This window comes from Lepisosteus oculatus, chromosome 10 (assembly GCF_040954835.1).
Source record: "Lepisosteus oculatus isolate fLepOcu1 chromosome 10, fLepOcu1.hap2, whole genome shotgun sequence".
Lineage (NCBI taxonomy): Eukaryota > Metazoa > Chordata > Actinopteri > Semionotiformes > Lepisosteidae > Lepisosteus > Lepisosteus oculatus.
The window spans coordinates 7,929,977-7,953,599 of NC_090705.1; the positions used below are offsets into that span (position 1 = coordinate 7,929,977).

The following is a 23,623-nucleotide window of genomic DNA, read 5'->3' on the forward strand; positions in this document are numbered from 1 at the left end:
ATTGTTGACTCAAACCCACTGCGTGATATTTTTTCGGTCTGTGCCTTGCGAGAGAGAACACAAAAGCAAAACCTACAACAACACTCAGGTGACATTGATTTGAGACCGCATAATAGCAACAAGATGCAACTATGTTAAACAGATGTTTTATATGACATTTGTGAAGGGCTTTGAAGAGAGCAAGCAAACATTTTAGGTATTTGTTTGATTATTCAGGCACTAAGAAGTGATTTACAAAATATTTTAACATAAGTGTATAATTGCGTAAAGATGTTTATGGAGAAGCCCTTTTAAATGAACAGAAATAAAACAATCAAGGGTACATTTTACATTTTTACTTATTTATTTTTTTCCATGATATAGTGCTTGTACATTTTTTCCTTAAACACCAAATATACACAGACATCATAAGACAACACACACATATTGCTTTCCTGTAACACGATTCATTGTTGAAGTGGGGGCACTACCTATAGGATGGACCACACACTTGAAATGAAATAAAAGGATAAAAAGGCCCTCAGATAAAGAAGTTTCAAGAACAGTGACCCACAGATGTAGCTACTGCACAGCACTACACAGATGAGGAATGTGAGGAATGATTTTTTTTTAAATACCTGACCATAAATAGATTTTATCATCTTTGAGCACATATTTATATACCTTGATTGATTTTTTTTTAGTTTAAAAAAAGGAAAGAAAAAAAACAAAAATAGATACAGAAGCCCCTCTTCCCCTGTCAAGACGACAGAAGGAGGTTTTACCTCATCACAACAACTAGAGATGCCAAAGTGGATTAACCCACAGTTAAAACAATTTAGAGGTCAATTAAAGGTATCTCGGTTAATCTGCGGTCAACATTAAAACGACATCTAGGAGGGAGTGCGAGAGGGAGCTCTGCTTTATTTGAAGTCCAGCAAGTTGCAGTCGATCTTGTAGTACACGTAGGGGTAGTACTCCTGCTGGCTGAGGTTCAGGCCGGGGATGTCCATAGACGCCTGCATCGGAATAAAGAAAGAGGTGACGACGAGCTCGTTCACCCAGTAAAGCTATTACCAAAACCACTCATGGTAACCGGGTGTGGACTGAAAGCATCTGGCTTCAAAGCATTAAAAAAACAAGTTAGGGAACCTCACATAATTGTCTCTTCAAACACAGAACCGAATGTTTGAAAGAGAAAATTATTTGGCAACTGCAGCATTAGCTTCAAATCAAGAGCGAGCTTGTTGGGAAAAGCACAGCAGGTGAAAACATCTCTGAGCTTTTACTGGCGGGAGGTCACGGAAAGATCAAGCCTTTTACAACAGGCCATTTGTCACACTTCAACACAGGTAATGAGCACCATATACTGTACATGAAAAAATCAGCACTTCTGATCTAGATCAAAAATAGGACTTCAGGACAGGACTAAAATAACTGTATTAGAAAACACAAATACACTGATGTTAAAACTAGGATTAGACAAAAGCTCAGGGTTAAAATTAAGGTCCTCCTCAATTAGGCTTAAAACCTCTTTCTTAGGTGATCATAATTTCTTATGATCATAATGATACTGCAATCAGCTAGACAAAGCCCGCTTGAAGGCTTTCTTATGGTTGTGACAGGCCACGTAACGGTCTCAGCATCTTTTAAGATATTTTTCCCCCCACATAAAAACATTTTAATTTGACAAGCCAAAAAGACAGCCTGTTCCGGTGCGTGGGGCTTCAGTGGTAACTGCCCCCCCCGGATGAAAGCACCGCAGTCGCGAGTCTGCGCTGCAGGTAGCGACACTGCAGTGACTGGAATTGCACCGCGCCCCCCCCTTTGTCCCAGAACGTCACTCACGTCGATGATGGCGGCTGCACTGCTGTCCAGGTGCTTGTAGAGATCATACAGCACCTCCCGCAGCTTCTTCATGGTCTTTTTGCTGGGCTGTAGCAGCATAGCCTGGAAATTCACAGGCAGCCCGTACCTGCGCACACAACAGCACCTCAGCCCCCAAATCACGGCTAGGAAACGCCGTGGCGACCAAGACAAGTACACCAGAAAGGCCAAGAAGCGAGATGAAGACTCCAAGGGGTCTCGTGCGCCTTTAACCACATGGCCAGGTAGCTTGTTCCAGCCTCCCGCACCCTTTGGGGGTAAGGAGCTGCCCCCTGCTTTCGGTTTTAAAACTACTTCCACGTGAAACATTTACTTTCCAAATAAAACTTAAAACACACTGAAATCCCTTAATGAAGTTTTGTAAGAACATATGGTTAATTTCCCCTAAGGCACCAGCGGGACTGTATTGTCAATGGCGATTGTCAAGATTGCTTGACAACGATGTTTCTCTACAGCTGTACCGTGGCCCATTGGTGTGCCTGGAGACGTGAGCAGGTGTTCCACAGTATTGTGGAAGTTGCATGTGAGAATAATGGAAAAATCGGTTCAACATTTATATATATATAAATCAGTCTTGTGGAGTAGGCAATGTGTGGTGTGGCACGTTCAGTATAAACACGAGAGACGGAGGCCACACTCCGAGACTGTACCTGCACAAGAGTGTTGTGGGATGCATAATGTTGTGAGGTACTGCCTTGCAAAAAGAAGAGCCAGCTACAGGACCAAAGGCACAACCTGCAGCAGCTGTAACGCTCTGAGCACGGTCTTTACCTTAAGACAGACTCCACGAAAACCCTTAGTGCTTTTATGTGGATCCAGGCGATAAAACCTTCACTGAAGTTGACCTTGAGCCACCGAACCAAAGGCCCCTGTGGAAAGTCAAGCACACCAAGCTAAGCACTGGTTCTGCCGGAGAACAAGCTCCATCAGGATGCACGAGAATCATTTTCCTGTGTGCATCACAAACGTCACAAGTGACATGTGGATATTCAAAGTTGTTAACAAATGAACAATGGACTGAAGCACAAAAATATTACATCAAAGCTTCTAGAATAAAATTCACTCCTTGGATTTAGTTCCATCTCTGCAAACACAGCTGGAGGGCTTTTCCAAATACACTACACTACAGTACAGCTGTTACTCTCACCTGCTACTGCTTTCACAGGCTATAACACTCCCTAGCCCCTGTAACTGTAGGCTGATGTACAGCCAAGGGGTCAAGGGGAAAATCAGAGGGCGCTACAGCTGAAAACATCTGGGAAGGGATGTGGAAAAACTGTGGTACTGCTTGCTGACTGGATAACAGTTGTTTTGGGGGCTCTGAACGTTTAAAAGTAAGTCACTGCAAAAGGAGTAGCCCAGTTTCTCTCACATCTCACCTCTGTTATCTTCATCACCACACAGGAGAGCAGCATACTTCACAAGCAGTTTGTTTAGAGGGGCTTTGGAAAAGGGGGCATTAGTGCATTTCAGGCCACTAAGGAGGCAGAAAACACCAAAATACATACAAACTGCTTTTTCTTGTCGGTGGAGAGCCGTGTCATTTCCTCCTTGTCTGCCTTCATCTCTTCCTCGTTGTACTGAAAGTCTCTCACCGTGAACCTGCAACGTGATGCAGTCAGCTGGGTTGAAGAGGCTGCCTGTGCTTCTTTCAATGGCCTGGCTGGTAAGCAGACATTCCAGGCACTTCAACCCCCCCCCCCACACCCATTAGAGACAGTAACAAAGGGCTTTGAAACCTTGAAAACCCCCAAACAGATCTCTTACTTGTTTTCTCTGGCCTTGTGCCTGAAGTCGTCCACAGCCTTCCGGAACAGAGTCACACTGAACAGGCCACTTTCCTGATCCTCAAACAGCAGACTTCAGGGAAGAGTGACGGGGAGGTTAACATCACATTTCACACAAACTAGACCTTTACGCTGCTTGTGCAGGTGAACGCCGGTGAAAACAGAAATATGACAACCACTGTACACACCATCTTGAAGAAATTTCCAAATAGGTACCATCAGCGTTTTAAATTATAATTGTTAATATTTTGATGACCAACAAAACCATTTCTGATGTATATTGTATGATTTTTCACTAACTGCATTCTGTAGGGAGCAAAACAAAGACTTTTGCATAATCTCTTCTAAATACTCTAGGCTAATGTCAATGCTATGATCACAATATGTCATGTACTTTTAATTAACAGAAAAAATACCAAAACAAAGAAGGCCTCTGAAAAGGATAAAATCTGAATAGTAATATCTGGAGCAATTCTAAATGTTTTTAAAAATATCAAACACTGCACCTTCAATGAAGGACTTTCAAAAAATACCACAGTGCTTTAAAGAAGTCTGATAAACTGAATATTACGTGTAAAGCATCATGCTTAATATTTATGTAAATCCTCGAGTAACCAAATGGAGTCTGTATTCCATACAATACTCAGTGACAAGAATTCAAGCCCATGTTTGCAGGCTGCATACTGAAATGTATATATCTTGAGACATTCACAGAATTTCCCCAAGCTCTGAAGTACTTGCATTTTTTTCCATTTCCCAGTAGACTGCATGTGAGCAAAGGCTGAATTTAACAGCAAGTTAGCTTCGTTAATGTACAGCATCCTTCAACATGCCAAGTGGATCACAGACAAACAAGATTACTTTTGTCTATTATGGCTCCTACTGCTAGATATTAAATACGTTGAGTAGCGCAGACTGAAGGCCCCTTTTGGTACTGTACCTTCTTACTGACTTTTGCTGTATTATGACTTTGCGGTATGGAGAGCTCTCTCTCTCTCAGGGAAAACTGCATTTGTCAGCTGTGAACAGGTGAGAAACTTCAATCTGTTTCCTTAGATACCCGGTCTTCTAATCACATGGGTCAGCTGCTCCTTTCTTACTTATCTGATCCTCACCAACATGAAAAACGTCAGTGAATGGACAGATCAGTCCCAAATGGCGACGCTCGGGGAAAAACTATCTATTCAATTTTATCTCTGCCAGAGATTTCAGATTTCTTTTTTAAATCAATAAGTACAAAGAGACTGTTTTTCCAACAGTAGTGCTAAAGCGTTTACCTTGGCAATTTCCAATGTAATTTCTGATCTTTTAGCTCCAGCCTGGCCGCTTGAGGCCCTGAATGAGGTTCACACACTGTCAGTCCCAAAGCTGTTCCCAGGATGTAGAAGGGGCCTGACACAGCAGCACCGTTAAGACCCACAGAGGGCATCTGTGGCGAGTGAATAACTGAAGCTGCCGAAGGGGAAGAATTAAGCCTGCTGCTTCCGCTTCTGCTGAAAGGCACCCGTTGGCCAAGAGGGCCACAACACAGCAACAGCTGCAGCAGAGAGACCCCTGCAGGGGAGGCTCCTGGTGTACAGGTCGGTGCAGGTCTCCATTATCACTGACGGCCATGAACCCTGGGTAATGAGCACAGGTACGAAGCGGAGGAGATGGGGTGTCGTCACAGGGCTGCGGGGCTCACTCTCCAGGACTGCTGACTGGGGTAGAGTCAGCCCTGACTTAGATCAGTAAGAGCCAGCTGAGGCGGGCCGGACCGTGCTCCAGGCCCGTCCCACTAGACAGAGGCCTTGAGGCTGACCCAGGGCATGCTGGAGGGACTGCTGCAAAACACGTACCGCTGAATCATAAGAGATTATTTTGTCTTAGGGGAATGGCCCCGAAGGGGGACACACACACCAGCACAATCAAGGCTGTAGCATCAGTGCTTAAGTGTGCTGAAGAATGTAGGAGATAATTACTGGACTATATTAATTTAGCTATAAACTGCCTGTATCAGCGACCAAAATGCCTCTAAGTCTGTTGAAGTCTGAGGAGAACCGGCTTTATAAAAACTGCAGTAATGGATTTGGTCCTAATGAGGCGGTCAAGAGAAGGAGTTGTGATGCCACGGGGGTAGTGGCCACCAGAGTGGGCGTAAAAACAGGCAGGTCCACCCCTCACGGCCTGCTGGGGAACTTTTTCGCACTCTCTTCTACTTTTGCGTGCACTCGCCTCCGAGAGGGGTCATGAACACGGCCCCCTTCCTCGGGATCCTAGGACACGCGTCACACATACGCCGAGATCTCTAGGAAGTATTCACTGTGCTCTTAAAGCCCTCCCACAGCCGAGTCTCATTAGCACTCACTCCTCTCAGCTGTAGCAATGCATCACTCTCCATCGAGAGTCCCGCCCCCACGCCACACATGCCCCGTGTGATACCGCAGAGAGATCGGCTCGAAAGAACAGGACGAGAACCACCCGAGTCTGAAACAATCCAACCTGGCACGCACCACATGAGCGTGTACCGTGTACAAAAGAGTGGGAGATCGCGAGCAGTCTGTGTGACCTGTGGGGCAGCCCCAGCACTGTGCTGCTGTGTGTAATGAGCTCAAGAAAGGCGGAATCTGCACAGGGCCCTCTCCTGCTTCTCTGCCGAAATTCCCAACAGGCCCGTTTAACCCTGCCCAGAAATTCTCAGCAGTCTCAGCATAAGGAAATCCTGGCTCTTGGGTATGACTTCCAGTAGATGTGCCTTAGAATCGCCTGCCCGACATGAGCAGGATTTAAATGCCCTACCCAGAGTGCTGTGTGTTGCTTTTTGGGGCAGCTGTGAATTGCTCACCTTGAAACTTTTGACTTTACTGGGAGCGAGAGAAAATGTGGATCTCCAGGTAAAAGCTAAAGGCTACTTACTTGGTGGACCGAGGAACCACCATCTCGGCAAGGGTCTCGTATGTCCTCTGCCAGTCAGCGTAACTTGTCCTGATAGGGGTAAGCAAGGAAATTAAACACAGGCAATTCTCAAGAACCACTGCACTGCAGTCTAAAGAAAAAGAATGTTTCCAAAGAAAGCTAAATGAAGTGAAAAGCTGTCTGAAATTAATCAGAACCGTAAGGCAGCAGCTCAGAGACACTGTTTTAACTGGCAAAGAGCAGATTTTGAAGCAGACAACAAGAAAATAAGTTGTTAAATAAGATCTCAATGACTTTTCTGGAAAACAAATTAAATGAAGTGTACTTACGCAGATAAACAACTAGTAGGGTAAGTTAATGAAGGCAAAGATGAACCACCTTCAGATTAAACAGAGGCTTGAAAAGGTTGTAGGAATATCTGCTACAAATGTAACAGTTTGCTTAACAAGGATTTATGTTTACACTGGATCCTACGGCTGTTTTTAGCCTGTTAGTCATCTCGTATTCATGCAGCTTGGTAACATCAATAAAAAAAGGAAAAAAATCACAAAACAGAATAATTAGGCCAAAAATAAACTCCGCCTACAACAACCTGGATGTAGGCTCTTTTTAGTTATATTAATTACACCAAAACCCCAGACAAACATGTCTCATTCCTGAATGTGCCAAGATTCTATAAACTGCCCAGAACGTAAACCTACATAAAGTTCTCATCTCTCAAGGTAATTCAGGCACACACGTTACTTTTAAACTTTAGCTCTTACAAACCAGGAAGCATTCACCAAAGACAAATTGGTTCAAACAGGTTTATTAATAAATAATTCACTTCTTAAACTGACCGGGGATGGGACTAAAAACACCATTTCAAAAATTTCTCAAAACATGACACATGATAGGTTTAGAGGAACCTTTCAGTTAGCACCTGATGAAGAGCTAAAACCAGCTGATTGGAGTTTTTTCACCTAATTGAGTCATTTGAGTAATTAAAATCTGAGATGCTGTGAAAACCAGCAACACTCCCAGCACACCAAAACCAGGGCTGCTTGGATTGTCACCCAGACTTCTGTCGTTCCACTGTTAGACACAAGGGGGCACTAAATCCTCTTTTCTACAAAGCCATCCCCTCCATAAAATCAATGCTCAAAATCAGACTTCAGCTTAATGGTCTTTATTAATTCTACCTTAGTTTTCCAGGAGGTCTCCCATCCAGGTACTGACCAGGCTCACACCTGCTTAGCTTAAGTGGGTTAAGCTTAGCTTAAGTGTGAGCTGCAGGGTTATATGGCTGCTGGCACCCATATAACCCATATAACTGAACATTGTAGCTGGAAACACTTTAAACAAAATAATTGGTTTGTGAACCTACTGTTTATTATTATGGGTTATTAACAAAGCAATAGGCGCTTGAACCGATTAACAAAACCTATTTGTTATTTCAAACACATTTATTACGCTCTGAAATGGCATAAAACATCTATAAAACTGCAGATGCGTGCACGTCTGACACTGTACAGGCTACAGCAGGGCCCTGAACCCAGTGGTCCCCATGAATATGATTAATTCCTCATTTCCTTCAGTCAGAAGAGCAAAGAAACATTTCAGCTGCCTGCATGGGTTCCATGGGTCTGTACAGCGTTGATGCTCTCTGAATTTTTCTTGTTAGAAAGGAATAAATGTTCAACACTAATGTATTTGACAGACACATTATGCAAAGCAACTTCATTTTGCAACTTCATTCCGGTGGAATTCTTGCTCTGGTTTCCTCTGAAGTTCGAACCCCCAGCCCTCCAGTCACGAGTCCAGACCACCCAGCCACTGCGCCACACTGTCTGGGTGAGACCCAGCCCTTCTCCTGTTGTCTCCTGGTTTTTGAACCCCTTAGAGACACGAGAGGCTTTCTGATGATGTAAAGTGAGCAGGATGGGAGGTGCTTAACGACTCCGATGTTATAAAGGAAAACTTTCAGCAGAAAGTGTGGCTTCTGTAACAGCTCTCGTTCCATAGCTCTTTAGCCGCTGTCTGCAAAAATATAGTGTTTGAAATGCTCCTTCTTTCCTGTTGAATCTTAATTTGATATTAAAATTTTAAAAAAGCACAATTATATGACGTCTACTTACTTTGGAACAACAACCAGCAAGGTTATGAGGTATTCCGAGTCTAATACAAAGTCTTCTTTCTTCACGATATCAGCCAGACTCCGCGTTAACAAACTCCCCCTAGTGGTAAAAGTGTGGTACAACAAAAGGCTTTGCTGTCAGTTTTTCCAACACTGCAGTTGTCTTAATTTAAAAAATAACTGAACATTTTCAGTTGTATTTAAATCTGTTTATTTTCTAGCAGAACTCCCCTCTGTAAAGTATAGATCAGTAGACATTTTACCAAATCGTAAGTTCATAGTTGGCAATTTAATTAGCATCAATACACTTGCCTAAAACCCCTTACACATTCCTTTCATTCATAGGCAACAAAAGAATAAAATTTGAAAAACAAAAATATAGACATTGATAAAGGCAATATTAATGGTTAGAGAAAAGTGACTAACATTTAATTGTCACAGAAAATACGCACAACTAATTGTATTACACATTAAGTCACAATACAAGTCGATAAACAAGTTAACACCTGTCTGTGTTCAATGATGGGAGAGAGCAGTCGAGCATACAGGAGTTAACACCTGTCTGTGTTCAGTGATGGGAGAGAGCAGTCGAGTATACAGGAGTTAACACCTTTCTGTGACCAGTGATGGGAGAGAGCAGTCGAGTACATAGGAGTTAACACCTGTCTGTGACCAGTGATGAGAGAGAGAGTCGAGTATACAGGAGTTAACACCTGTCTGTGATCAGTGATGGGAGAGAGAGCAGTCGAGCATACAGGAGTTAACACCTGTCTGTGATCAGTGATGGGAGAGAGCAGTCGAGTACATAGGAGTTAACACCTGTCTGTGTTCAGTGATGGGAGAGAGAGCAGTCGAGCATACAGGAGTTAACACCTGTCTATGATCAGTGATGGGAGAGAGAGCAGTCAAGTACATAGGAGTTAACACCTGTCTGTGTTCAGTGATGGGAGAGAGCAGTCGAGCATACAGGAGTTAACACCTGTCTGTGATCAGTGATGGGAGAGAGCAGTCGAGTACATAGGAGTTAACACCTGTCTGTGATCAGTGATGGGAGAGAGAGAGTCGAGCATACAGGAGTTAACACCTGTCTGTGATCAGTGATGGGAGAGAGCAGTCGAGTATACAGGAGTTAACACGTGTCTGTGATCAGTGATGGGAGAGAGAGTCGAGTATACAGGAGTTAACACCTGTCTGTGATCAGTGATGGGAGAGAGAGTCGAGTACATAGGAGTTAACACCTGTCTGTGACCAGTGATGGGAGAGAGAGTCGAGTATACAGGAGTTAATGCCTGTCTATGACCAGTGGGGGGCGACGTTGATGCGATCAGTGTTGGGGGTGAGCAGTGTGAAGCTTTCTGCCCGGGTCACAAGAGCCCGCCCTGAGGTACTCACGCATTCTTTCTCTCCAGGTTCTGCAGATTCCCCTTCAGGCTATTGTAGGCCGATGCTCTTGACTTCAAATCATTGTCAATCTGTGTTACTTGCTGCAGAGCACAAGAAGAGCATAGGACCGACATGAGAAAACATGAAGCAATAATATCCAGAGTCAACCTCTTTACCAAAACCGCCACCACCAGGCTGCTTTATACAGCCAGACTCACCTTGGAGATGATTTCCGAAATGTTTTTCAGTGACTGTTTAATGGGGTACTTCGCCATGTCCCACTGGAACCTTGTGATGTAAGTGACCAAATCCACTAGGGGGGAAAATGAAAGGTTTTATCACTTTTAGCCAATGCTTTCAAGATGCATTTCCCTAGTACTCGATTCTAGGAGTTGACCATGAAGATCTCACTTGCAGTACCGGTGAACTGGTAGCATCACAGTGAAGCTCCTGTGAAAGCGCACACAGCAGTCATGCAGGGAAAGACGCTCGGATCATTTGCTACATAGAGCCAAACAAGCAACACTGACTGAATTGCCTCCTTATTGGAGCGTATTCTGTTGCAGCGTTATGTCATCTACTCCAGACCTCTGCTTGCATGAGCTCTCGACACAGGCATTTTGAAAACAAGGCCAGCGCGGTTACCACGCCTTCACCGTCACCGAAGTGCCCTCAGTAACGGGCAGCGCTGAGAGTCCTACCTCCACTGGCCAGCAGGTTCTCCTGTACTTTGTCTCGACTGTCCTCCAGCACGTCGGCCATATACTGAGCCACCTTCTTCACCACACTGGAGATGGGTGGGGAAAAAAAAATCGACGTCTGATCAGCACGACCAGGAGAAGGATAACTCGTCGGCTGGTGCCGTACGCAGGGCCCCTTCATTACTGGGGAAGGATGTTAGAGACCCCCCGTCTGTATCTGAACTTCTCTGGGCATCGGATTTTGACATGTTCCCCAAATTAAAAAGTATGAATGGGAAACAATCAAGAACATTGATCAAAGCTCTTGCATTTGAATGAGATTCAATAATCCCTGGTTACTAATTTTGATCCGACCTACATAGTTTAGGGACACAATTACCAAGCGTTGCACTACGCCATCCAGGCCCCAGAGAGCTTCCGGAGAAAAAACATTCAGAAAGGAGCAAAAAAACACTCATCCCTAAACCTGACCTGGGCCCCAAAATCCAGCGCTGAACCTAACGATTGTCCAAGTAGTGTGTGAATGCTAACCCTAACCCTAACCTGGGGTGTCAACTCAGCATTTTCCGCGATCTGTCTGAACTTCTCTGGGCATCGGATTTTGACATGTTCCCCAAAACAAAAAGTATGAATGGAAACAATCGAGACCATTGATCAAGGCTCTTGCATTTGAATGAGGTTCACGTCATGGAGCTGCAGCGGAGAGCCGCCGTCGTGACAACCCGACATGGCAAGGGGATGGAAGCTTCTCCACCTTCCACAGTGCGCGTGAGGGTAGCTGCCCTCTGGGATTTGTTTTTGTAAATGCCTGTGCTGACAATATGAAGTCGTGTACAGTGTATACTTTTAGGGTTGTATCATTCGCAACTAAAAGGTATCCACAGACAGCTGTCGCAGCCATGGTTTGTCTCCCTAAGAGACCAGTGTCTCCCTGACCCTGACAAGGAGTCCAAATCCCCCTTCAGAGAAAAGGAATCTCCCTGCCGATTTTTTAGTGCCTGTCCACCAAAAACGTCTCCTGGGTCCTCCTCCAAAGCTTAGGAAACCGCCTGTATTTCACAGAGCTTTCCGTGCGGATGCAACACGGGTCATGTCTGCAGTGTTGTGCGTGTGCTGGATAATTCTTGCTTCTTCCGCAGGGTAGTCTCTGGTGCAAGCTGCTGGACATGGCACATCAGGCCTTCGGTATCAACAGCCCAGCCCTGCGGCATGCTCATATGGTCGCGAAAAACCACTACGACACCACTACAACAGGCCAAGATCTCCGTTAATTGTTGAAAGTACTCCAGGAGAGCAAGATACCAAAAAAAAAAAAGAAAACCTGGAAGCTACTGTGAATCTGCTCACTTTTCTGTGAACCATTTTTTTAGGTTTTAATTTTTTAAAATCAGAACAGTCCCCCCTGCCCACCACTGATGGTCCAAAGGACCGTCAGGAAGGATTCCGACAGCTATGACAGGAGGCATCGTACAGTCCACAGTGAGATATGCCCCTCCATGCCTGCTCCTCCTCCCCTGTGGATCTGGGACGTCTGAAGCTCCTGACATCAGGATATGATGGGATTCAGCAATGTCAGGGGAGAGAATGTGTTGGCACGCAATCATTTTTTATTTTAACCTGCAGTGAAACCAGGAAGCTAATTCCATTTACACTGCCCTGATAGGCCAAGATCCCTGTTATGTACTGAAAGTATTCATGGAGAACAAGGAATATCCAATAAAAAAAGCAACCTGTTTCCAAAATGTATGCAAAGATGCCCATGGACAACATGCTCAAAAATGACTGGGGAAATCTGAATTCCTTGGACAGATGCACATGAAAATGTAGCGTTTCTTATCTCCTTTGGTGACACATGGCCTAGCAATGTCAAAGTTTCCACTGTCCAGAGCAGAGTCTCACTTTAGTTATTTTTTTAATGAGATCGGAATAATTTAACGATGATCTACACTCCACAGGGGAGTCATCACTCCCAGCTTTGAGATTTACATGAGGTTACCCAGATGAAAAAAGCTGTCTTAAACATATTAGACCATTTTTAGGGAAGAATTTATAAAAAGACAATCAATGGAAAAACATACCAAATCTTCTGTGCCTTAGTGCAAACCCAAATGGATGGCACATTGAATCACCTCCTTTGATTTCTACTTTTGGCACTTCAGGCTTATTTGTTCTGATACCTCCTTCTAAAAAGACTTGGATACTTCATATGTTGAAGGTGTCAAAAGGAATCCAAGCATAAATCAAAAGGATTCTGTACAATGTGTATTTTCAAAAAGGCCTGATCAAATATTCTAGCCAGGACAGTAAGGAGAGGGGGGATTGATCGGTCTCTTAGAGAGAGAGGCATTTCACATGCTACCAGTCTGTATCATCACAGAGGAAAAGATGTACTGTAAGTGTGATTTATGAGCATAAAGTTGTCCAGATGTTAAAAATAGACCTTTAAAATTTCCAACGGCCCTTTGTCATCAGTCTAAATATTATGGAAGAAAAAAAAACACTGATGTCACCACACAGCAAATTGCTAACTTTAGCCAGTTGGTATATAATAGTTGCACCGCTCTGTGAAATTCCACATTTGAGTTAAAAAAAGAAAAAATCCACCGGCATAACTGAACACTGCAAACGAGGACAAAAATGGTATGTGATAATCTAATCCACTTGGATAAACGAATATGGACACCTCTTTCAATGTATTATTGTTTCTATAAGCACAGCCAGTCACAAAAGTATTAAGTCTGGCCCAACAGCACTATGTTCAGTGAAGCGCTGCCACCAGAAATGCAATTTGGACAGCCTTACCATTTTGGCCTAAATTTGAATCATGCTTCCTGTGTGTTCCTGCAAGATCTGCACTCTTCAAGCACAGCCAGCACTGGCGGTTGATCCCATCAAGTTTGTAAAAATGCACAAAGCTGTAAGGCATGCTTGATAGGAGCCATTCAAAAGCAGTGAGCATACATTACAGTTACCTCATTAAGACAACAGTTTTACAACTACTGCCATACTTATTTGTAACTCAAGAAGCTTGTAAAAAAAAAAAAGCCAAAGAAGAACCTAACATGAGCTTAGAAGACCACTGCTCTTCAATGGGCAGTAATTAATACCTTCAAGGAAGTCCAGTATTTTTCACTGATCTCATTACTGTTAAAACAGAATGTGGATCCCTCCCTCTTTTGTAATAACAGCAGTAGTAATTGCTATTTTATGCAGCACCTTTCATTTCTCAGTGCATCATCTCAAGGGATCTCACAATTAAACAGTTCTGATTACCCTCCAGCAGAGTAATGATTGTAGTAAAACTGTGGTAAAAAGGTTTTAGTAGTAAAATGTTTGAAATGTTTGTATGAATCAATTTTACACAGGTCTTTTCAAGGCAGAGGGTTTTAACGGTATGGGACAAACCCAAGCATTGAAAAATGCACACAGAGGCAGTAAGATCTGATCAAAGTCTACCTCTCCACGAAAGAATCAAGTTTGGCCAGCTCGTCAGATAATCCCACCAGGACATCCAATGTTCCCACCTGCGAAAGATAAATAATTTACTCATGCATTGGTAGCAAACAACCGGGCGTATTGACAGCGCAATCTGAATGAATCATGACCCTGGATCCCATATGTCAGACTAATGAACAGCCCCCACTTAGCTAAAGCCAGTCAATCCTTTTAAAAAGAGTTGCACAGCACACTGCAGGGAAAAGTCACACAAGCATGTAAAAGGCCAAACAGAAACTAAAAAAGCCAAATCCTTCCATTATGATGGCTATTATTTTAGATCAACTCATCTAACACAACACATGTTTGAAAGGTTTTGACAGGAACTGATAAAGTCAGCCCAGAGAACCCCATGACCCTGGGGTCAGGAGTCACGACCCATTTCCTTACACAAAGGATCATGGTGCTGTGCAGCAAGCTGCCCAGTTACCTCCTGGAAGCAAATTTTCTTAAGGATCCTTCCAAGAGAACACTGGATGATTACCATGGATTAACAAGCTACTAGCGCCCAAGCCAGACTGGGTCTTCCCCACATTGTGCCAAAGTCTTATCTTTCTTATGTTCTCGATAGTGTTAAAGAGAATGCAACATCCCAGAAGTCAAGTATACATTTATACAAAACTGGAACGAGAGGGAAACGCTCCTCTAAAACTGCTTCTTAAAAGCAAGCTTAGGTTGTCACGTTCCGTGACAAATGGATGTCACCCAGCCACAGTGGGATTTCTTTTGTGGCGATCTCCTCATGCATAGCCAATTCTCCCACGGGATCAGGGCGTCTCGTATGGCCTTTTGTCTGCAGGAAGGCTCTCGGGCCGGCGCTGGCTGCTCACCTTCAGGTCGGGAATATTGAACTTGTGGTTGGTAGAGAGGTTGTTGTTCCGAGTGGTGGCCACCATGAGCTTGTCCCACGTCTGCTGGCAGGTCTTCTCTCCAGGGGCCGAGATCAACCAGAACTCAGTCATGGCTGCAGGCGGTGGTCACGGGGGACTGGAGAAATGGGTTCAACTGCAAGATCAAACAGGCTTTGCTGAAGAGGGATGAGAAAATAACAGCACTGGTGCAAGCCTAACATAAATAGGTAAATCCGGAAACCTGAGGCCTTTTTTAGGAATAGATTTTTGGTTATATTTGCAAAAAACAAAACAATGCAACATCATTTCACTGGGTCACAATCCCCCTCAAGGCCCAGGGCACCCCAGTAATCAGGTCAAGCAGCCGGGAGAGACGTTTAATTTTTAAACTTAACCTGCATATTCGCAATGAAGAAACAATAGCATGGATAAATACAGCTGGATAAATGGCTTCTTGTAGAAAATAATTCCAGGCATCTTGGAAATTGTTACGGAAACACAGACAAAAACTGCAATGAAGTATATCACAACAGAGTCACACGCTGATACAGCACCCTGTGATTGATATACAAGCAGAACCACACCTGCATAAAGACCCAGGAATACAAAAAGAACGCCATCTCTCCTGAATACCAAGACTAATGCATGTAAGTCAAAGCCCTTTGCCTATGAAGGCTATTTGATGTGAGCTACACACTGTTATGTTTCAGTTTGCAGTCCAAATATGTTTTGGCTCAGGCAGCGTCTTGATCTTGAGGCACTGACCAGAGAAATTTAAACTGGTAGAATTTGCATAAGCAGAAAGAGATGGTGTTCTCTGATGTTTGACAATTCAATGTTACGTTCAGAACAGTTAGATGTGCATTGATGCCTTGTCGTGTCAATGGGTATTCGGCTTCCCAGAATGCTTTGCCAAGGCGACATAACCACATGCAAAGGCTGAATGGAGTGTCTTAAATGAAACGTACATGTTTAGACTACTTTGCTTAAATGAATCTGCTACTGTTGTAGAAGCAGTATTGACACTCATGGCTGTGGCTGTGGTAGGTCATTTGGTGATGACGATACCACATGATGATTTGTTGCAAGATTGCGCAACATGGAATTTCTTAATCTTAGTTTATTTCCTCATGGTAGTCCTTCAGCTGTCTGGTCTCTCTGGAGTAGTTCCTAATAATAATGATTCCTAACGCTTATATAGTATTTTTCTGGACACTCCACCCAAAGTGCTTTACGGGTAATGGGGACTCCCCTCCACCACCACCAATGTGCAGTATCCACCTGGATGATGCGACGGCAGCCATAGTGCGCCAGAACGCTCACCACACATTAGCTATCAGTGGGGAGGAGAGCAGAGTAATGAGGCCAATTCAGAGTTGGGGATTATTAGGAGGCCATGAGTGGAAAGGCCCAATGGGAAAATTGGCCAGGACGCGGGGGTTACGCCCCTACTCTTTTCGAGAAATGCCCTGGGATTTTTAAGTAGACACCACAGAAAATAATAAGTGAATACAGGCAATCACACAGGAAAATCAAACCAGACATGAGAAAACAACACCGCAGATGATGCAAACTGCTTTACTAGATCTGATTTTGGGGGGGTGGGGGTTGGGGGGAGCAGTGTTGGAGTGGTGCTGGTGCTGTCAGATCTTTAATGTGTTAATCCAACGCTGACATTCCCTCTATGAAAATGATTTCATACCTCCACAGTCCAGGACCCCCATGAGTGGAGAGTAACAGACAGTGGTAAGAAGATGAAACCCCTTGACTGCACCCAGAGGTCTCAGGACTCGAGACTCCAGATCAGCAGCAGAGCCGGACACGAACCGGCACTACAGACTGCAGCTGGAGGCACCTTCTAAACAAGCCACCTGGACACTTCTCTTTCACTCTTTCAGTGCATAATGATGCAACGCCAGATGTATAAAGGGCTCTTGGTTCACCTCCTCCCCACCTTAGGTTTCCCCGATTCGCATCATTTCACAAACACATCCATAATTTATGAAGGAACAATTTTAAACATGCGTCAAGTAAGCTCACCACTTCCGAGAGAAGTTGTCTTTTAGCACAAATCATAGGCATTTGACATTGTGTGAGTGTCTTTTTAAGCCAAAATACTATTTTAAAATGTTAAGAATTTTCTCAGATTTTCAATTTAACAAAGCACTTAAAAACTCTTCTATTCTTTGGGAATATTTCATTTAAAGCATGTAAAAATGGTTTTTAAATGCCTTCTGTGTTACAGTCTTATGCTTTTTAGTTAGGCTGTAAGAAAGCAAACTTTCTATTGTGTTTGTTACACACATAGGTAAGGACATGGGAAATCGTCTAGGACGTTTGTTGAAAACCTTGTTTGAATATGTGTCTCACTCTTTAGGTGTCATTTTAATACACTGTACATCACGCTTTTCTAGAATGAAACAGGCCCAGTACAGGGGACCTGTTCCAACATCACCTAAGGGTTTGTGACTTAACACCGCAAGTATACTTGATTAGAAATACAAGCAGGTGTGAAGTTCCCAATTATTTTAATCCTGAAAATGTAAATGTACTTGTTTAAGTACCTTTGATAACCTAATGTCCGGTAACCTGCCTCACTGCAGTTTAAGTCTTCAATCTGTTCTACTGGGACAGTTAGGCTACTGTCCACCCACACGCATTAAAATGCTTCCCTGTTAGAAAACATGATGACGGACATTTTCCGAGACCGCAAAGCTTTCTTGTGTCCAAGCTGAGCAACATGCTGTGCATCCTAAAAAAACATTTTTGATTCCATACACACATTAATATTGCATCGGTTCATACTGCATGTTGGAGCTATACTAGGCTTGCCACTAGCATGTTGGGAAACGTAGTTTACTATGTCCTTGTAAAACTATAATCAATTACCCTTCCTTTGCCACTTGCTGGCCACTACAGTTTTTCAATGTACTTATATAAAATACTGTATTCTTCTCTTCCATATATAACTCACATGAGGTTTAGCAGCTTAATTATTCTTTTCCAACCTTAGGTCAGCGTGGTGCTCACTGAGTCACCATCCACACTGCCATGACTCCATGCAGCCAGACAGACACCTGGAGTAGAACAACTCATCACGCACGCCATCACAACAGAGGAGCACAGATAAAAACCTCATCCGGATACATTCATCTAGTGACATCCCACTGTCGCCACCAAACACAATGCAATTAACAATCAGATCTGCATTCTTATTGCATCCTCACCAATCATCCTCTTGATTGGCCTCTCTTTCTATCCCCTGCTCCCACCTCTCACTCCTCCACCTTCCCAACCTTTGTTCTCCCGCTACTTTACCTTTGCCTACTGCCCTGTCTCTCTCACACCTGAAGAAGGCTCCACGGCCGAAACGTTGTGTTCTCTTTCTTCTTTTTTTCAGCATGGAATAAACCTATTATTTGTTCCTTTGCAGCCTACGCATGCTGACGCAGCTACCCACCTGAATTCTTATTGCATGCCTTGTTATAACGGGACCCTGTCAAACTATTTCACATTTTGATCCAGTGGTTCAAAACCTAGTCATTTGTCAAGTTTTTCTGCTAATCTCGCTGATGTGATTTAAAATACAAAAAGCCCACATTTTCTGAATTCTAAAAAAAATGACTGCAGTGAAATGACACTAGTCTCCTCTAAAGCAAAGGTAAAAGCCTTTCATTCTGTGTTGAACATACACTACAAATGCATAACATTTGTATATCTCCGAACTAGTTACAGTATGTAACATACCTAATATGAAGACCTAGGTCAGGGGTCTCAAACTACTGTCTTCTGACTTTGTCTCACCCGCCCTCTCAATTAGATACTTGGTCTATTTATTTAAATAACTAGTTACTACTCAGGACCAGATACAGAGCGCACTGGTTGAGTTCTTCCCAATCATGTTGTGTCAGGTTGTGAGGTTGTGTGGTCAGGCCACAGTGCTGTGTATTTTCCCCCCACAGTGTCCCCAGAGGCAGCACGAGATGCTGCACCACTGTCTTAGGAAATGCTTCTCACGTTCAGACAAATGTTCACCGCCACAGACATGCAAAAGCCCCCCCCGGGGGAATCGTGATATATTAAGAAAGGAGTGACGTCTTTTTCCAAGGAAGTCAAGTGCAGTCAGTCGACTGGCCCAACAGAAATGGCGCAGTGGTCCTCTTCCACGTCCTGGCCAGTCACATGAACCTTAATGAGCGTGTGTGAGCTCCCCTCAGCTGATCCCTCAAGCCCACTTCCTCCACACAGACCGTATGCTAGGAACTGGGGGTGCAATATGCAAGCACGCTGCAGCCTTTAAAACAAGTGAAGGACAGCACCACAATGTGAACCCCACTGGTATTCTGCAGCATTCAATGAAAGGCACACCCTTTCCAAATATGGGTGTCTATTCTGCTATGTCTAGCCTCTTCTAGACAGCGTGTTGAGAGATAAAGCTTGAAATCCAACTCATACAGCGGATGTTCTAATCCAGCGATTCTGATTCTGGTTCCTGACTGTCCGTGGTGTCTTCTGACTTTCTCTCCAGCCACATTCTCAATTGCGACCACATTCATTCCAATTGTCTATTTGAGGTGTCTTGTTATAGTTACCTTCAGCTCCTAAAGCGCCTTGTAGGGTTTCCCAATTGGAAAAAAAAAAACACTCTGCCAAATCCAGAGTTTAAGGACTCTGATCGTTGGAATGCATTGGCTGACATGACACCAACTGCCCTTCAGCAGAAAAAAAAAACACTGTGGGAGTGTCTGATAGTTCCTCATTCCCACTTGTTACTGTTCCTTAGAAACTGATCACCTACTAAGAGCTGCGTCATTAGAAGCAAGATCAGCATTAGCAAGTGCAGAAAATATTAAATACTCTGCATGCAGAAATAATTGTAAATCATATAGTTTTAAGCATGAATGAACTCCCGGAGATACAGCACTCCATCACAACCTGGACTGATAACCAGTGGACTATCCTGACTATAACTAAAACTAATAATAATCCTTATTTTCTACAGAGCGTTGAGTCCTGGTCCTGCGGGACCACAATGCACTAGGTCTTACAGATCACCTTACTCGGCAGTAGTCTTCACAGAGTGGAGAGGCACAGTCCTCGCTGAGCTATTCCAGTGTTGGCTATATATTCCATAGAATCCTATCCTAAGTCCAGATCCTATTCAGGCTGTCCCTACAACAGAAGACTACTGACAGAAAACATTTTAAAAAAGGGAGATTTTTTTACCTCAAATGGTTATGGAATTGTGGCAATCATATATTCTTTAAAAAGTGAAAAGTTTCATTCATAACAATTTCAAAATGTTAACAAAAAGGTACTGCTAAATTTCTACAACACTGCTATCATTAAACAAGGATGAAATTTGGGCATATAAAATACAATTACAGTCAAAAAGTAAGATAATTACCAATTGAATAAGGAGGTGGTATATCTAAGGCCCCTTCTTATTTTGTTAATAATAATGAGAAATATTTCGATCATTTCAAGGGCAGCACAGTGCCATAGTGGTTAGCCATAGCACTGCCGTCTTGCAGCACTGGGGACCTGGGCTGAGGTCCTTATTTAGTCTGCATGTTCTCCCCATGTTCACATGGGTCTCCCACACACTCCAAAAACATCGCTGGTGGGTTAATGGACTTCCAGCGAAACTGACCCTGGCGCTGGTTTGTGTGTGCGTGCGTGTTCCCTGTGATGGACTGGTGTCCACTCCAGTGTGTGTCCTGCCTTGTGCCCATTCCCTCTCGGGACAGCTCCAGGCCGCTGTGACCCTGAACTGGAGAAGCGATGCCTGGAAGTGATGGTGATTAAAACCATTTCTTGAGACCCAGCTGACAGGCCTAGATGTTTGTTAAATGAGAAAGCACACTTCAGGCTGACATCCTAGGATTCCACTTTTGCAACACTTAAGATTTTTTTCACTTCCCCAAAAATCTCGCGTCAGAGCATTATCCTATCTGACAAAACCCACAAGACGACTATGAACGCTGTGCTTATTGGCGGTAGCAAGAGCAATGGTATTTGTAGCTGTACGTCTGTGCTCTTCACCTAACAAATCTGTACTTTCAATATTAAACCGTCGTTTAAGGCTATCCTTAAACTGTATAAATTAAGAAAGATAAAAAAACGCAAGTGTAAGATAAATAGGTAACGTACAGAAATGCGGAGTTTATATCAAAAGATTCGGAGTTTGAAAAGAAAAATCTCATTTTTTGTGCACACCGACGACGATGCGTTAACCCTTAATCTCGGGTTGCGCACGGCCTCTCCAACATTAAGAAACAGCCATTCGTCGCTCGCTGTGGCTAGCAACGCAAGCATCAAAAGGCTAAAATAAAAAAATGATATCGGGTATTTACTAAATCTGCAATACCTTCGCTTGAATGAAAATCAATGAATATTTTATGCTGTGTATAATAAGTATTAACCCCTCCTCACCTTGCAACATCAAAAACAACATTGCTGTTATCAGTTTATCGCTGCGAAAGCAGCAGGACGACAATAATACACTTACCCGTGTCGGGCGTGAAAACGTGTGTTTATCCACGGGGCAATCAGCGGCAATGATGGTTACAATTTAATATTCATAATTGTCAATCAGTTTTTCATTTCAGGTCTTTCCAGAGAGCATCACATTCACAGTCAGCTGATCCAACGAGAAGCAGAACTTCTGCGCACACCTGACTGCGCATGTGCCCTCCCCGGGGGGAGGGGGGGAGGGGAGGAAAGTCCTGGGAAAATTCTATAGCGACATCTACTGGACCGGAGGTCGAATAGACGCGATACTCTGCTTATTCTTTGTAGGTTTCTACAGCGACACCTGCTGGAATATTTCCTTCGATGGCCCCTCTCATCATGCTTGTATTAAAACACGTTTTATTAGAGACAGTACCAAGCCATGTCTAATGGTCCAACTTTAATCCCTTTAATCTCCTACGTTTTGCATGCAGTTTGTAGAGCCCTGTAGACATATACACATAATATATCATTTCGGAGCTACAAAATGCAGACAAATCAAAACTTTAATGGACTCTGTAGTCACAAATTGCAAATGGCAGCTTAGTTGATTTTTGTTTTAATTCAGAATTTTTCTTCACTACAGAATGCAAAGCAGCGGCGATATGTGTCTTTTCTGAACTAACCTCATGACCTCCGCTATATGTATTCTGACTGGTTTTCTAAATTTACTCAACAGTTTTCAAAGTTCTTTTTCCCCTCTTTAAAATCCCATAAGATCATTCTCCACCCTGATTTAAGGTTTGGGTGGCACAGTGGTAAAGTGGCTCGCAGTGTTGTCTTGCAGTGCTGGGGCTCTGGGTTCAGATCCAGACCTGGGGTGGTACCTGGGTGAAATTTGTGTGGGTTTTCCTCACCACAGTCCAAAACAGACGGATTGGTTAACTGGCTTCTGGGGAAGTTGTGTGTGTGTCCTGCGATGGACTGGCATCCTGTCCAGGGTGTATCCTGCCTCATGCCAACTGCTTGCCAGGATAGGCGCTGGCTCCCCTGTGATCCAGAAATGGAGGAAACAGAAAATGGACAGATAGACTAAGGTTCACAGTGTGAATAAAAAAACTATCTTACTGAATCAAGATCCTTTTTCTTCACTGGTTCTAGTTTGGCAAGTTAATTTTTGTTTCTCCTGCCAGAGCAATTTTAGTGCCGTGAAAAACAGAAGACACAAATGGAAGCTAGGCGGAAACTCATTTACAACTGAGAAATGGAAACCCTTTACACAAAGGTTTGTGGGAGTATGGAACAAGCTATCCCACCATATTGTTGAAGCTGATACTCTGGCTTCATAATTGGATCAATGAACTACTAATGACCCAACGTGGTAGATAGACCAGATAGCCTCCTCTCATTTGAAATCTTTGTTATGCTTACGGATAATATAATTATATGTAATAATAATTCATAATTTCCATATCATCTCCTTTAAAATGACTTAAGCTGCATACGGTGAAGTTTAATTCCAAGATGCTTTTTTTCTTCATTCTTTCTAATAAGTGTGTTTAATTTCCCAGGAATAATTCCAAGAAAAAATACATCTCTGGTTGTCTGGACAGTTTGAATGACGAATGAGAAAGTCACTGGGTTTTCTGTAGGAAAACAATTAAGACTCAAGTCAACCTGATCATATTGTTTAATCCCATGACCATCCACGTCAGTGTGTTTTAGCTCCTGTGCCGCAGTGAAGGAATAATGACCATCAAGGCACAGACAAGACTGTTTCCTCTTTAAACAGGTGCGTTCTTTAGAAGTGTTAAGGGGATTGTGTAAATTGAAAAGAATAGCTAGATGTGATCCTCTTTTCACTCCTGTGACTCTGACCTTTAAAAGCAATGATCTAGGAAAAATGCAGTTTGACTTGAGCAATCCAGGACAAAGGCTCGATTGTGTGGTAAGTGTTGAATCCTGAAAAACACATCAGGGGTCAAGCTTGTTCATGTTCATCTTTCCAGCTCTTTCCCCTTCCTTCTTCCACCCTCTGCCCGTACATTAGACACTGACGATAAAACCTGGGCAATG

The 23,623-nt window shown here is 43.4% G+C and overlaps 1 protein-coding gene across 1 annotated transcript; it reads right to left on the reverse strand.

Moving 5' to 3' along the window:
- Positions 1–324: 324 nt before the first annotated feature.
- atp6v1c1b (ATPase H+ transporting V1 subunit C1b) lies at positions 325–21,773 on the reverse strand. Its single transcript, XM_006635984.3, has 13 exons — positions 21,606–21,773; positions 15,074–15,248; positions 14,205–14,272; positions 10,749–10,834; positions 10,266–10,360; positions 10,057–10,148; positions 8,666–8,764; positions 6,549–6,617; positions 3,634–3,726; positions 3,375–3,468; positions 2,638–2,735; positions 1,828–1,954; positions 325–998 (listed from the first exon to the last, which is right to left on the reverse strand). Exons 2-13 carry the CDS (start codon positions 15,203–15,205, stop codon positions 903–905), a joined length of 1,149 nt encoding a protein of 382 aa, XP_006636047.1. The 5' UTR covers positions 15,206–15,248; positions 21,606–21,773; the 3' UTR covers positions 325–902.
- Positions 21,774–23,623: the final 1,850 nt, after the last annotated feature.